The following is a 13,957-nucleotide window of genomic DNA, read 5'->3' on the forward strand; positions in this document are numbered from 1 at the left end:
GGTTCTACCGATGCAGGAAGGTGCTGGTGGATTTTCACTAGTTAATTTGTTCTCGACCGCTTCAGGATGATCTTAACGCAATACGTTACAAGCTGCCTAATTATTAACATTTGCTATTTTCCAGTCAATACAATTATTTTGTAACTGCAACCCCCTCCCCTGCAAAATAAAACAGATTCCAGATGTTTGGTAACATGCGTTGGTCAAAAATACCCAAGGATCAAGAATGAAAGCAGACTTTTAACCCGGGTTGACATCACTGAGTTTTGAGGATGGGGTCATTTCATGCAAATGCACCACTGCATGACCCGCCCTGTCCCCACAGGAGGCCAATGAAGAATACGGATTCTCATTGCTATATTGATGATTAATGCTAATCTGTACGTCCAACAAAACCTTCTACAGCTCTGCTTACCTTTTAGCTTTGATGGTTTGTCAGATATCGTCATTTGACCGTTGCTCAAATCAAAATTGATTACTCAGACACATTTTTGGAAATGGACACTGTGATAATTTACTTGGATATGGAATTCCACAATTGAGGGTTGTCAACTTAGAATTTGTAAGGATTCCAACTATTTGTTTCGAAGCGGGGGGGGAAAAAAAGTCCCCTTAAGGCCAGAAAATTGAACACCTGGGTGTTCACAATACATAATAGTAGCATTTGCCGTTGATGCTACAAACCCAAAACTATTCTGTTCAAACTGCTTTTAGTAGCAATCCCGTGAATCACTAAAGTAGAATTTAATTGTATAACCACTGTTTTTTTTTTTTTTTTTAGATTTCTTCAAATCTGCAAGGCATGGAGTCTTGCGGCACATTTCAGCTAAGATTCTTTTAACGACATTCCACAGTTCATTCAAATTCCTCCTTTTTTGATGTCACCCCACTGGACTGGATTTAGGTCTGCTGATTGGGCAGGCCACAACATGAAGTTTGTTGGTTTGGAACTAAGCTTTTGCTGGTTTACTTGTTGGTTTGGGCTCACTGTCTCGTTAAAACACCCATTTCAAGGGCATTTTATGTCCTTTTCAGCATAAGACAACAAGACTTCGTCAAGTATTTGGACATATTCAAACTGATACATGGCATGTGATATATGGGCCCCACACCATAGTAGGAGAAAAATGCCCATATCACGATGCTTGCACCTTCATGCTTCACTGTCTTCACCGTCAACTGTGGCTTGAATTTGCTTTGCGAGAGATTCTTGCAAATAAATTAGCTTCTCGCAGGCGTCTTCTGTCACAGCGCTTACAGGTAACTCTAGACCAGTGGTTCTTAACCTGGGTTCGATCGAACCCTAGGGGGTCGGTGAGTCGGTCTCAGGGGTTCGGCAGAGCCTCCACTGCAGAGGTCGGAACCCACCTAATTTATCGTGTAAATTCGTGATGACGCATATCTGAACTGGTCTCGCAAAGGCAACAGCAGAAGTCACACTGATTTGGCGATTTAATCAAATGTTATTCTTCTGAACAATGTCGTGAATGTCCCATTTTCCTTCGGCTTTCAAAGAAAAATGTATGTTCAACAGGTGCTGGCTTCATCCTTAAATAGGGGAGACCTGATCCATACTTGTTTGCTCCACAAAATGTTCAAACTCACTGACTGCCACACTATTGTGAGCACCCCCTTTTCTACTTTTTTTGTTGTTGCAGTGAATGTAATGTGTAATGACATTTTATGTAGCAAGGGATAAACAAAAAATAAATTGAGTGAATAAAAGCCAACTTTTGAAAATATCAGATTGAAAAAGGAAACAACTTTGTTTATTCGTTCAATAAGTTGCAGGAACTTGAACTTCCAAGCTCGAGTACAGTATTCGATTGAGATGAGGATACAGGCCGAATTCGAATGTTAAGATTTTTAGTTTTCACAAATTGATTGCAACATGGTGGCAGCTAAGTGGCCTTGAAGATCTTACGCAAATTTTATACAAAGCATGAACTACTATGCTAGCCTGCCTTTACCATAATGACTATTAACAACCGCCAACCGCAATACTAATGAAACTTGATTCAATGAATACTGTGACCCATTTATTTTCTCCTGAAGAGAACACACATCATCCAAACTAGTAACATTTCTCTGAAATCTATGGAAGCCAACAAAATATATTTGCTGCTGAAAAACACAAGTTATACACTTTAAGCGTTATATAAAAGCATAAAACAATTCAACATAAAACCTTTTATATCCAAATACGTTTCTCCTCAATGGCCTTGCCTAATGATAATGTCTGACATGTCATCAACCTTCTCCAGCTCCAAATTCTGCACAGACAGAACATACAGAAAAACATTTTGTCAAATGGGAACAGGGGCATAATATAGTTGGGAAATTTGAGACAAATCCAGGCCAGTATTTATAAAATAGGCCCTGATTCCTATATTATTTTTAATACATAGTCATCGTTTACAAAAAGCATACCGTATTTTCCGCACCATAAGGTGCACTTAAAAGCCTTTAATTTTCTCAAAAAAAACGAAGGTAGGTCTTTTAATAAGGAGCGGCTTTTGTGTGGACCAAATTCTAAAAATCTGTAAAGTTGTTTTGTGTGGCTTTCGTATTATACAGGCCAGACAAACCAATCAGAGTACATTGCATTTTACGTAGGTAGGGGCAAAAAAACAATCAGAGGACTGTGCGTAACACATAGAGTAAGTACCTCCGCCGTCATTGATAAATAAATACTATCATTTGTGCAAAGAAAACATCATTAGGACCCACTAAAATGAGAACGACATCGAGACATGCGTACAAGGCACAATTAGAGCTTTTTGGAAAGCCAGGATCATTGCAGAAGAGCAACATCACAACGACGAGAACGAACTTGGCATGTTTAATGGAGGACTTGCCCAACTGTTTAATTTGGATACAGAAGATGAGGACTTGGGCAGATTTGCGTATGAATATCGATTAACAATAACGTGAATACAGTAGAGTACATGGTTAAAAAGTAGAATAGAGTACAACCAAACTCATTGTCTTGCTCCCGCAACGTTTTTGTTTTGTTTACTTTAAGTCAAGGCATGCATGCGCCCTATAATGTGGTGTGCCCTATGTGTGGATTAAATACAAAATAGACCCCGCAATTGACAAGTCACCACAAGGTCAGTTTTAGGAAGAAATCACAAGGTCAGTTTTAGGAAGAAATACTCACCTTTTCATTTGCAAGATGGAGCAGAGCAACAAACGCCAAAGGTACTGACAAGTTCTGAGCCATTGTATTGGGTAATCTAGACCAGCAGAAAGATTCAGTCTTTAGTAATACAGTATGTTTAAAATTGCTGATTTTAGTTACATCAGAGCAAATTGCTTACTGTGTGTATTCTTCACTACTGTACAAACAACACAATTAACATTAACTTGTGTTATTTATGACTCAGTAAAAACTAAAGAGTAATAAAAAAGTAATTTGTGAACCATTAGTCAGTGAATATTTTTCCTTCCTTAAGGCAGGTAAACTGTGTAAGAAAGGTCGGTTACCTCTGAAGCAATATCTTTGTGGTCTGGCTGAAGACTTTTTCCCCACAAACCTCTGGTTTCTCTGCAACATCCACTTCCTAGATTGAAATTATTTAAATATAACCAGGTGAACAAACATGCAAAATGATGAATGTGGAGAAAAAAAATACATAAAAGGTGAACCATTGGCAATCTATCAGAGAACTTTACCTTAGTGGGATTTTCTGGGCTATCAGTTAGAAGAGTCCACATACTGCTTTTGAGTCGTTTCATGTCCATTTTCTTGGCCGTCTTAGCATAGTTGATTTCTATCTTGTTGACCTTCATGGAGAAAGAAGTTATTATTTACATTCTGTGTGCAGTATACACCATGATTGCAATATAATTGCGATTTGATACAACACATTTTGCTAATTGCAAAAGCTGCGATTTAACACGGAGCGTAAAGGAGGCACGAGCAGGCAGAGATGTCATCGCTGGAACTAAAGCCTGCCGTCGACGGTGCATGGAATCTTCGGCGACTTTTCCGTTTTACGAGACCCTGAGGCAACTAAATAACACATTTGATCTGTTTTGCCTCGCAAGGTTAAAACTTCAGTGTGTGCACGTGGGAATGGGGGACTGTCTGTATGTGCAAGTGTGTGGCTGATAAATACGAGTGTCTTTGCTAATGGACAACCTGTCGTGTCAGACACCACAGCAGTCTGATAGTTTTTGTGTTTTTTTTTTTTTTATAGTACCATGATCATTTTGCTTACTATGATTCTGATTCTATGATTCGTACCATTTCACCTTTGTAAAATGAAACCTTAGGTCAACAAAGAAACTTAGTAAACAGTTATCGTGAGAAGACGCTTGATAATCACATACTCTATGCGGTTCAGGCACAAGATCTCCATCGCCATAAGTCGAGACGCCTTCTTGTGAGAGCGGTGGAAAATTCTCGCCTGAAGGTTGGGTATCGTCACTGTCGGGAAACCCTTCCATCTCATCGTCACTGTCAGCAGCCTGAAGAGGATGATGGATAAAGACTGCATGTAAACACTAGGAGGGTTCATTTGTTGTAGCAAGACAAATGTCGACATGACAGTCCTACGATGTGAAGTAAATGATATCACTGATCATGGTCACATTTCTTGTATTACTGGAAAATTCAGTCTATTGAATGAACCTGAAAATAAGCTGCACCCACAAAATATAGTATTCTTTTCACATATAATGTAAAAAATAAAAAAAACAGCATTAAGTAAAATAACAGTCATACTGATAAAACAAGAACATATATGTACAAAAACAATCTGTCCCGTTTTCGTTTAGATTGAGTGCTCTATGTGCATGAGCACAGCAGAGCTAAATACCAATTCAAATGCCTAACTGTGCAGATTTATTTTAAAAATGTTAACGTTTACACTAAACATGGAGGTCATCTGACATTTCATGAATAGAAAAAAACTATTTGATGAGTTTAATAGAAGCTAAAAATAGATGAGAATGCAATACTGCTGGAAGCGGGACAAGTTCAGGGCACGTTTTGGAGAAGCAAACTCAAAATGGGACTTCATACCTGAAGACCAGGGCAAAAGTTGGTTGTATCGTTGGGATTGTTGTAGTCGTAATCTCCAATGCCTTCTCCAAGCTCCCCCGAGAGCCTCTTCTGTGCTTCTTGACATAACTACAATGAAACAAAATTCAATGCAATATTATGCTCAGGTACTAATGAGAATTCAAATCCATCACGGGGATGGTTGGAATACATTTGAATAATGCTCATAAAAACAAAAATGATGTTAAATCTGGTCAAATAATATTTTTCTAAATCCTCGCATGCATGCACGCACATGCATGCACGCACGCACATGCACGCACGCACGCACACACACGCGCACACATACACACGCACGCGCGCGCACACACACACGCGCGCGCGCGCACACACACACACACACACATACACCTCGCTTGTATTTTTTGCATATATTGTAAATAAGATATCTGTATGTGTGTTGGCTGAGACTAGCAGTATGGCCTCACCGACATGGACGGTTTAAGGTTGAGCTGGGAGAGAACCTCTGGATGAAACTGCAAGTCGGCTGGGAGAGTTGTTTTCTTGTTGCTGGAACTGAGGGCAGACTTGGTGATAGTGGTGGCAGCCTACAAATGAAAGACGACATTAGATTGACTTCACACTTACTGTCGTTACAATTCTATACGTATATATATAAAATTACGTTCTTTTGACGATGTTGAACTTTGGTGTGTGTGTGTGTGTTTAACGTGGGTTTCCGCCCGTTTTGACGATGTAGAATAAAGTATATATATATATATATATATATATATATATATATATATAAACACACACACACGTATGTATATATAAGACGAAATATAAGACTAGACGAACCGCTGTGCTGGTCTGATCTGTAACTGTAGGAAATGTGTGGACGCGTTATTATTAACAAGTTAATAAATCCAAATGTTCAGTAGAAACATTGGTAATTAGTTGTGTGGCATTATTTAGGAAAACTATCTTTTAAAAAAATGACAGATTTATGCAAAAATACAGGCAAGTCCATAGGGTTCACATATTTTTTTCTTGCAACTGTTATGGTATATGTATAACATTTAAGCATAGCCTGCTGCATTTTTTTTGCAGTTCGACGATGAGACAAACATTAGTAAGGAAAATACTGTATAGAGAAAATAGTTACTCTTGTGGTACGGAAGTAGGTCTCAAAGTTGACATCCGTGTTGAAGTCTATTTCAAAGGCCTTTTTGGGCTTCTTTTTTCGTATCTCCTTGTCAGGTAAATGGTCCACTGGTGGGACAAATAAAAAAATGTAGTTAATCTGCGCTTTAAACAAACGTGTAAAAGTAAAAATGACAAACTCTTGTAACAATGACATCTATGATAAGGAAATTATAAACTTTATCAAACAAACTTGTTAACAAGCATGCAAGAAAAAAGATTGTCTAAAATTATAATGTGAACATATTGTATCATTCGCACTACTGTACATTTGAAATCCATTGGTAAGAATAGATTGCAGCCAACAGAGTCAAACGATCCCTAAAAGGACAAATTAAAACAATAACTCAAGCTAATTTGCACCAAAGAAAGTTGGTTCCATCTGACAAATATTGGGGGGGTTGCATAACCGTAATTGTTTTTCCGCTGATTTGAAATTACTTACACTTGTGTTTTGGCTTGAACTGCCAGTAGCCCGGTCCGGCCCATGCGGCCATTGTCCTTGGGCTGAAGTACGAATACTCCCTGGGCTGAGAGGACAGCTGCAGACACATAGTGGTGATATCTCCCTCTCCAATTGGTATCACACCGCTACAACACCAAAGAAAGTGAATGAGATTTTTTTTTTCCAGAGAAGAAATATTTTGTGGTATCTGGTGAAACAATCTCCTTGCAACAGGTGACATTTACAGAATTCTGTAAGCAGCAAGATTTCATTGAATAGAAGACAAAAATGCTTGCTTGTTGCTCTCACCGTCCTCTTCCAGAAACGAAAGGCTCGCAACCGTCTTTATGTTCTTTCGGCCCCTCCTCACAGTCGCCCTGCTCCTCTTCGTAGTCTCCATCAAATTCAGGGCAATCTTCTTCATCAGCTTCTGGTTCAGGCTCAGCATTGACGTCGAAAACGTGTTCACCCTGCTTCATTTTCTCCAAATGTTGGTTCATTGTCTATGAGAGGACAAAAATGGTTGAATCAAGATTGCAGCTTGGATGTGTAAACTTCCACTCCAACAGTATTCAGTTATTCATTGGTTTTCTACAAAATAATACCTTCACCACTGTCTGAGCATTGCTATCCACTAGCTGGTTTCACCTTCTCTAAAGTCTAGTCTGCTTTCATATACCAAATGGTCAGGTGCGCCGAGGCCAGGTAGAAGAGAACAACCTGGGTCCACCAACCATGGTGTGGTGTGGTCTGCCCAATTCCCAAAAACAATTGGCGCTTGCACCGTGTTGTTTTCCTGCTCTCAATGCATTGTGGTCTATTTTCAACTTTTGAGTGAACATCAACAACATCAATGGTCATTACTTTTCAAAGTGCATTGTGAGTTCCCAACATTTTTACTTGGACATTCGGACACCCTTGAACAGGGCATAACCCTTTTATAACTGGAATCCGAAACTGCTTATTTCAAGCCTGGTTAACAAGATGTTACACACCATTCTGAGTACGCATTGATGTGTTATAACCGCCTCCTGAGGTCAACTTTACGTAACCCCCAATAAAAACAAGTTTAACAACCCTGATAAAAAGTCAGTGTGGCATATCTTGACTTGGTAAGATCTGTCCACTTTTCTGTGAAAACTGTGTCAGAGTCTCATGTATAAAACTCTCTTCAGGTCTCCTAAAGATTTTCAACAGAATTCAAAAACACTCTTCTTTTGTTGACCTGGATATTTATTTTGGGCCATTATATTGTCAAGGAAAAAGGTAACATTTTCCAGGAAAACTTGAATATGCTATTATTATATTGGTAGTTACACTCAATACTTAAACTTTCTATTTTATTTATTTCTGTACTAAATAAGCGATTTACAAATGATGACAGGTATCAAAATTATTCTTTGATCATCAACAATATTATTATTGTGGTTGTATTTAGTAGTGGACTTGAACTTCACTGCAAACGACAACTACAATGGTCGATAATCGATTCTCTGACCTGCTCAGGGTTCCAGCTTGTGAAGGAGAAGTCCTTCAGAGAGGGGCAGATGTCGCTTTTCTCCTGAGACCGCTGCAGTCCAGCTTTCAAAATGACATCACAGACATATGGTTAGAACCGCAGGTTACACAGCAATTGAAACATATCAAATACTACATACAAGAGCGACAAAGAAATGTTACTAAGGCTGAACTAGTTCTTTTTCTTCTTTCTTACCCATAAATGGGGATGTAGGGACCGTCATAGCAGGTGGGGGAGAGTAGGAGGATGTAGACTGCAAAAGGGTCATGCGGGATGGAAAGAGCAGCTCACAGCGATTGTTTTCACTGAAGAGAACCGACAGGAAGACCCCAGCTGTGCTACTTTCATCAAAGGATGATGCCATGCGATGAAAAATGGGGTCTATCTAAAGGGGATAGATACAACAGTCAAGACAAAAAAAATCTTAAAGCTAAGAAAAGTCATTGTTCTAAGAATAATGACAAAAAAATATTTAGAAATCACTTAAGGGTTGGTAATTCACCGGTGAAATACATCAGCAATTTTGTGCTCCCTCTTAAGCGCTCCAGTTAGGAGGAGAGCATTTAAGAAAGGAAGGCATTGAACAATGACAATGAGATAACAAAACTTTGATATAATTATTTTGAAAAAGCAAAATATTAATCAAAAGGATGTGGAAACTGCAGCTTTAAATTTGAATTTACTGACAGTCATCAACACTAAAGTTATTGATGAATGCAAAAGAATTCAATTAACATTGTGCAACTCTGCTTTAATGATTTTATGCTATGAGCGTTTGTTGCTTTTGTGTGCAAGTGTTGTTCTGTACCTATAATAACTTCAAAACGTCTTTGGTAAATGTCCAAAGACAAGATCTACACAAGAAAAATCTCCAGTTATGAATGCCATTTGAACGGATTCAGCAAATGGCAGTACCTCACACTTCCTCTCCGACTCAGCACTATTTAAGTTGCTCAGATTCTGCTCCACTGTCTTCTTAGGGGGCCTTTTCTTCTTTGGCTGCTTGGTTGTTACTTCACCATCTTCATTTTGCTCATCCTCTTTGAGTCCATTGTCTATGGTTGCACACATAGGCCAGTAAGATGTTTTACTTTAGGTGTTTTTTTTTTGTTTTTGTTTTTTTACTCTGGCAAAAATCATAAGCAGACAGCTATGGGAGTAGCTGTTTGTTTAAAAATAATTCAAATTGCATGTAATCACAGCAATGAAGCACTGACCATCTCCGGATTTGGTTTCAGCCCCAAGGCCACCGAGTACTCTGTAGGCATCAGCATGAACTGCATCCACCCTCACAGCATAGATCTTGGTACTGGCATCCAGTGTCCCAGCTGCCACCTGGAAGCAAAAAACACTCAGTGCTTGTGTGTCATATTCACACATGACGAGTAAAATAAAATGAATGGAATTCTGCAAATTGGGTATAATTGCTTTATCAAGGTAACGGCTCTGGCAACACCAACGTATCAAGCTCATCGACTCAGTTTAGCCGAACCCCTTTGTCAGTGCACATATCCATCCATCTTCTTCCGCTTATCCGGGGTCGGGTCGCGGGGGCAGCAGCTTCAGGAGGGACTCCCAGACTTCCCTCTCCCCAGCCACTTCATCCAGCTCCTCCCGGGGGATCCCAAGGCGTTCCCAGGCCAGCCGAGAGACATAGTCTCTCCAGCGCGTCCTGGGTCGTCCCCGGGGTCTCCTACCGGTGGGACATGCCCGGAATACCTCCCCAGGGAGGCGTCCAGGAGGCATCCTGATGAGATGCCCGAGCCACCTCATCTGGCTCCTCTCAACGTGGAGGAGTAGCGACTCTACTCCGAGTCTCTCCCGGATGACCGAACTTCTCACCCTAGTGCACCCAGTGCACATATCATTTTAAGAAAAAGTCGCATGACACATACAGCTGCTTCATCGCCTGCCACAGAGGAGCCAAACTGTGTTTATGGCATATATGTCAATGGAATGCATATTTGTTCGAAGCACAAATCATCCCTCCAAGCCATTGTGATATGGAGCCCATAAAAAAAAAAAAAAAAAAAAAGGGTTTTCAGGTGTGTGACCATTTTGGTCTTATATTTGTAGCCAACTGGTTTTTAGCAAAATTGGATACCAACCAACAACATTTCCTTATGTCATCTCGTTCCTCTCACTTTCAGCTTGATCAATCACAATTAAAATCCACTCTGAAGTAACTCTTAAATTATTCATCTTTTTTGCTGCAAGTTACATATCGCATTCATAGAGAGGAATGTCCTACATATTGTAAACAAAAGAACCTCCTCAATGTTGACACACGTCATCAAATGAGATCACAAGTAAACCTACAAATTAAACACTGGTAAACAGAAATTTGTCATTTTTCTCACTAACTTTATTAATGAAATATTACATAATAGTGTTTTTTTGTTCTAAATCCGGCTGTTTCATCTTGGCCATCAAGTTTTCTTTTTAAATAAAATGAGCCCATCACGAGACCTTTTTATATGGCTAGTGGAGCAGCAGGGTAAACCGTTTAAATCCTTTTTTGGGCAACACATCAGGTTTTTTTGTGGCGTAATAAATGAGTCGTTAAACGCAGCTCTATCCTTATAAACTTTTGAGACGCTAATAGGTTTGACAAACCCTGCAGTACAGTATTACTACTGTAGCAGATGTGACTACACTCAAATTAGCTGTTTTTTTTAATCATCATATTAGATAAATACAAACAATTGAATAAGTTAAAGACCAGTTTTCAAAACACACAATGTAAGAACAAGATGACAAACCTCCAACATACCTTGAAGTTAGTGAGCTCCGAATCTTTCTGTTTAAGAATGTCAGCCATGTAATCAATAAGATGTAGACCGAAGGCATTTTTTGTTGTAATTTTCTACCAAAACAAGAAACACTGTGCGTTAGTGATGAAAACATGAACAGAAATTACGGAGCCATTTCTCTGTAATTGGGCCTTTTTAAGGTCTGCGCAAAAATATGCTCCACTTACATTCTCAGTGGAAAGTTTGATGCAGGTGGAGTAATGTTCTGAGATTTGAGCATTGGACAACTTTGGCACGGCGGCAGGTGTCCCCGCAGCACTGGACACAATTTTGACAGCTTCAATTAGTATACAGTCTCTACCTTCTCTGCAACTCATGTGATAGCCACTAATCATCCAAACAAGAACAAAAAATAACCTGTGTTCTACAGCGATTTGATGTTCTGGAATAACTAACGAACGCTGATTCGGACACAAATAAAGTGCAGTGGATTGAGTTGGATTTTTCTGATCAGTACTTTGTTGCATCATAACAACATGCAAAAACAGTGGCCTTAATTCCTCAAAGGAATTATTGGGCCATACAAAAAGGAGCTAAACATTGCTTACTACGAGTGATAACATTCACCTACTACATGCTTTGTATAATAGACTGGCGGCCGTACGTGTGAATTAATCAATCCATATTCCAGTTGACAATTTTGAGCAGGGGTTTCAAACTCATTATTGTCGCGGGCCACTATGTAGTTACGGCTTCTCTCAGAGGACCATCATGACAGTGAAAGCAGATAAATACTTAATCGTCTCAAAGCATTATTACATAATACACAAAAAACTGATAGATTACTAATTTTGAAATCAGAAGTCAAGGATAGCAGTTTGTTCAATGAAATCAATCTATATTTTTTCTTGTCTTTAATGTTAATAAAGACTAACGTTATGCAGAAGTATACTCATAACAATAACGATTTTTAAGACAAATAATACTGTTTATAGTCATGGCAGAGAGTTGGGGGTGCACAAAATGGCATACATGGATAAAACAGTTTTCTAAAAATAAGAATGAACACATTTGATTTTTGCAGAACACCCTGAGCCCCGAAGAAAGGAGATTCTTTCACTTCTGATTGGAATTTACCTGTGATGTGCAGAGTCATTCAAAGAGGAATCCAAAGCAGTTTGAAGGTCAATTACTCTTGAGCGTCGGCGCTGACGTCGCTCCTTCTCATCATCGTTGCCGGGGAAGGCTGCAAGTAATGGTGTGCTACAGGCTGCTGGCGATACGCCCTTGTGCTTCATGGATGACGATATCCATCCTTGGTGCAACCGCGAGACAGGTGAGCTGGCCGCACTCATCTTGGCTAAATACAGAGAGCAAATTAGAAACTATGTACATTGTATCAGTCCGATATCAGACTTATTTAGATGTATCGGGCACCATTGTAAGATGCTGATACTGATGCCCATATGAATGGCTGACAGACTGTTTTTATGTATGAACTGTGTCCTCGTCCACTCTCGCATGTGCCAATTAAGATGCAATTTCGATAAGTCCATGTATGTTTATATTAATGACTGGAGTGTGCTATTAATGTGTTGCTACCAAAAAGTTTTAAAACAGAATGTTATTACAATATTAAATGCAGTAAGTAAGGTATATTTTCTTTTTGAATGCAGTACTGTACAGGCAACATAGAGTTTTTCTTCATGTGTATTATACAGCCGATACCATGCTCATCTGTTTGCTACTTGTTTTTGCACTTGTATGCACAGTACTTATAAATACCACTGATTGGGAGTCACGTATTATGTAATTTGCTTTGCACACATTAACCAATAACGTCTTGTACTATTTCATGTCGAGGATCATTTTGACAATGTAAAATTGTAGTGTTGGTGCAAAGCAAAACTGACGGCATACTTGACAAAAAATCAGTTCGCTGAACGCGACGTAAACGTTGTCAAACGGGATTGTAAAAGGAAAAAAAGGGGTTATGTTAAGATAGCAGAATGAGGAATCACGATATAGTAAACATGATGGAGCTATTATAGCGACTTCGGAGAAACAAAAAAAGCGTTAGCATAATGCTACATTCACACTAAATCCGTTCCGAGCATTTCAGACGGTGCGATTCAACAATCTTTACGCCTAGCACTGTAAAAACAAACTCATGGTTCAAATGCTGTTGATGGACGAAGGAACATACTTTTACGCAAAACCTTACCATAAAACGTGTTATTTTCCCTCACGGTATTCTGAAATGTGTAAAATCCAGTGCGGGTTGATATTGGTAAAAACACACCACAATGCTTCCTAGCGGGCAAGCGTTTGAATTTTGCGCCGAAACGTTTATTACACGGACACAAATATGGATGGACCAGCGGAAGACTCCTCGTGGTTGAAGCCAGGCGGGGGCCATTTTACGTTGCCACCATGACTGACGACTTTTCTTTTTTTCCCCGCCTGTTTGAAGTGCGCATTTCAGGCATACTGATGAACTATGCATGCGGTGCTTTTCCCAGATTTGTTGGTAAACTTGGATGGAAGAGGATAAGGGACGGTGAAGAAAAATAAGGTTGACAAGATTCCCACTTTTTTCCTTAGAATTCCGACTTTAGTCTCAGAATTACAATATTAACAAGTCATAAGTCAGAATTCTTACTTTAAAGTCAGAATTCTGAGAAAGAAAGTCAGAATCATGTAAACCTTTTTCTTCTTCATACTCTTCCATACACTTGCATGTCATAGTCGGTGGATTTTATTATATATTTTTTGTCAAGACAAAGAATAAACGCCGGAGAAAGATCGTGTTCGTCAAGCGTAGGCAACGTAACATGGCCGCCGATCGCTTCAATCCTACCGATGGCGAGCAAGTCCATATTTATATATATCCGTGTTTACGTGACAGTACAACGCATAGCTACGTCATTCTGTTGTTTTGGGAACAAGATAACTCGCGTCCCCGTTTATGATCATATATAAACTCAACTCGTCTTTGATAACTCTTGATATATATTTTAGAATGG

At 39.3% G+C, this 13,957-nt stretch overlaps 1 protein-coding gene across 2 annotated transcripts; it reads right to left on the reverse strand.

Moving 5' to 3' along the window:
* Window positions 1–1,742: 1,742 nt before the first annotated feature.
* On the reverse strand, window positions 1,743–13,268 carry ncaph (non-SMC condensin I complex, subunit H). Of its 2 annotated transcripts, none has more exons than XM_037259631.1 (18): window positions 13,156–13,268; window positions 12,069–12,291; window positions 11,159–11,249; window positions 10,952–11,044; window positions 9,396–9,513; window positions 9,094–9,233; window positions 8,374–8,563; window positions 8,158–8,240; window positions 6,969–7,162; window positions 6,660–6,805; window positions 6,177–6,283; window positions 5,500–5,619; window positions 5,033–5,140; window positions 4,339–4,476; window positions 3,679–3,789; window positions 3,490–3,566; window positions 3,164–3,239; window positions 1,743–2,273 (listed from the first exon to the last, which is right to left on the reverse strand). In XM_037259631.1, the coding sequence occupies exons 2-18, from the start codon at window positions 12,284–12,286 to the stop codon at window positions 2,214–2,216; spliced, it is 2,070 nt and encodes a 689-aa protein (XP_037115526.1). In that variant the 5' UTR covers window positions 12,287–12,291; window positions 13,156–13,268; the 3' UTR covers window positions 1,743–2,213. The 2 variants fall into 2 exon arrangements, with proteins under 2 accessions (XP_037115526.1, XP_037115527.1); XM_037259632.1 differs by having other exon boundaries at window positions 13,176–13,267.
* Window positions 13,269–13,957: the final 689 nt, after the last annotated feature.

Source organism: Syngnathus acus, chromosome 9 (assembly GCF_901709675.1).
Source record: "Syngnathus acus chromosome 9, fSynAcu1.2, whole genome shotgun sequence".
In the NCBI taxonomy this organism is placed as follows: domain Eukaryota; kingdom Metazoa; phylum Chordata; class Actinopteri; order Syngnathiformes; family Syngnathidae; genus Syngnathus; species Syngnathus acus.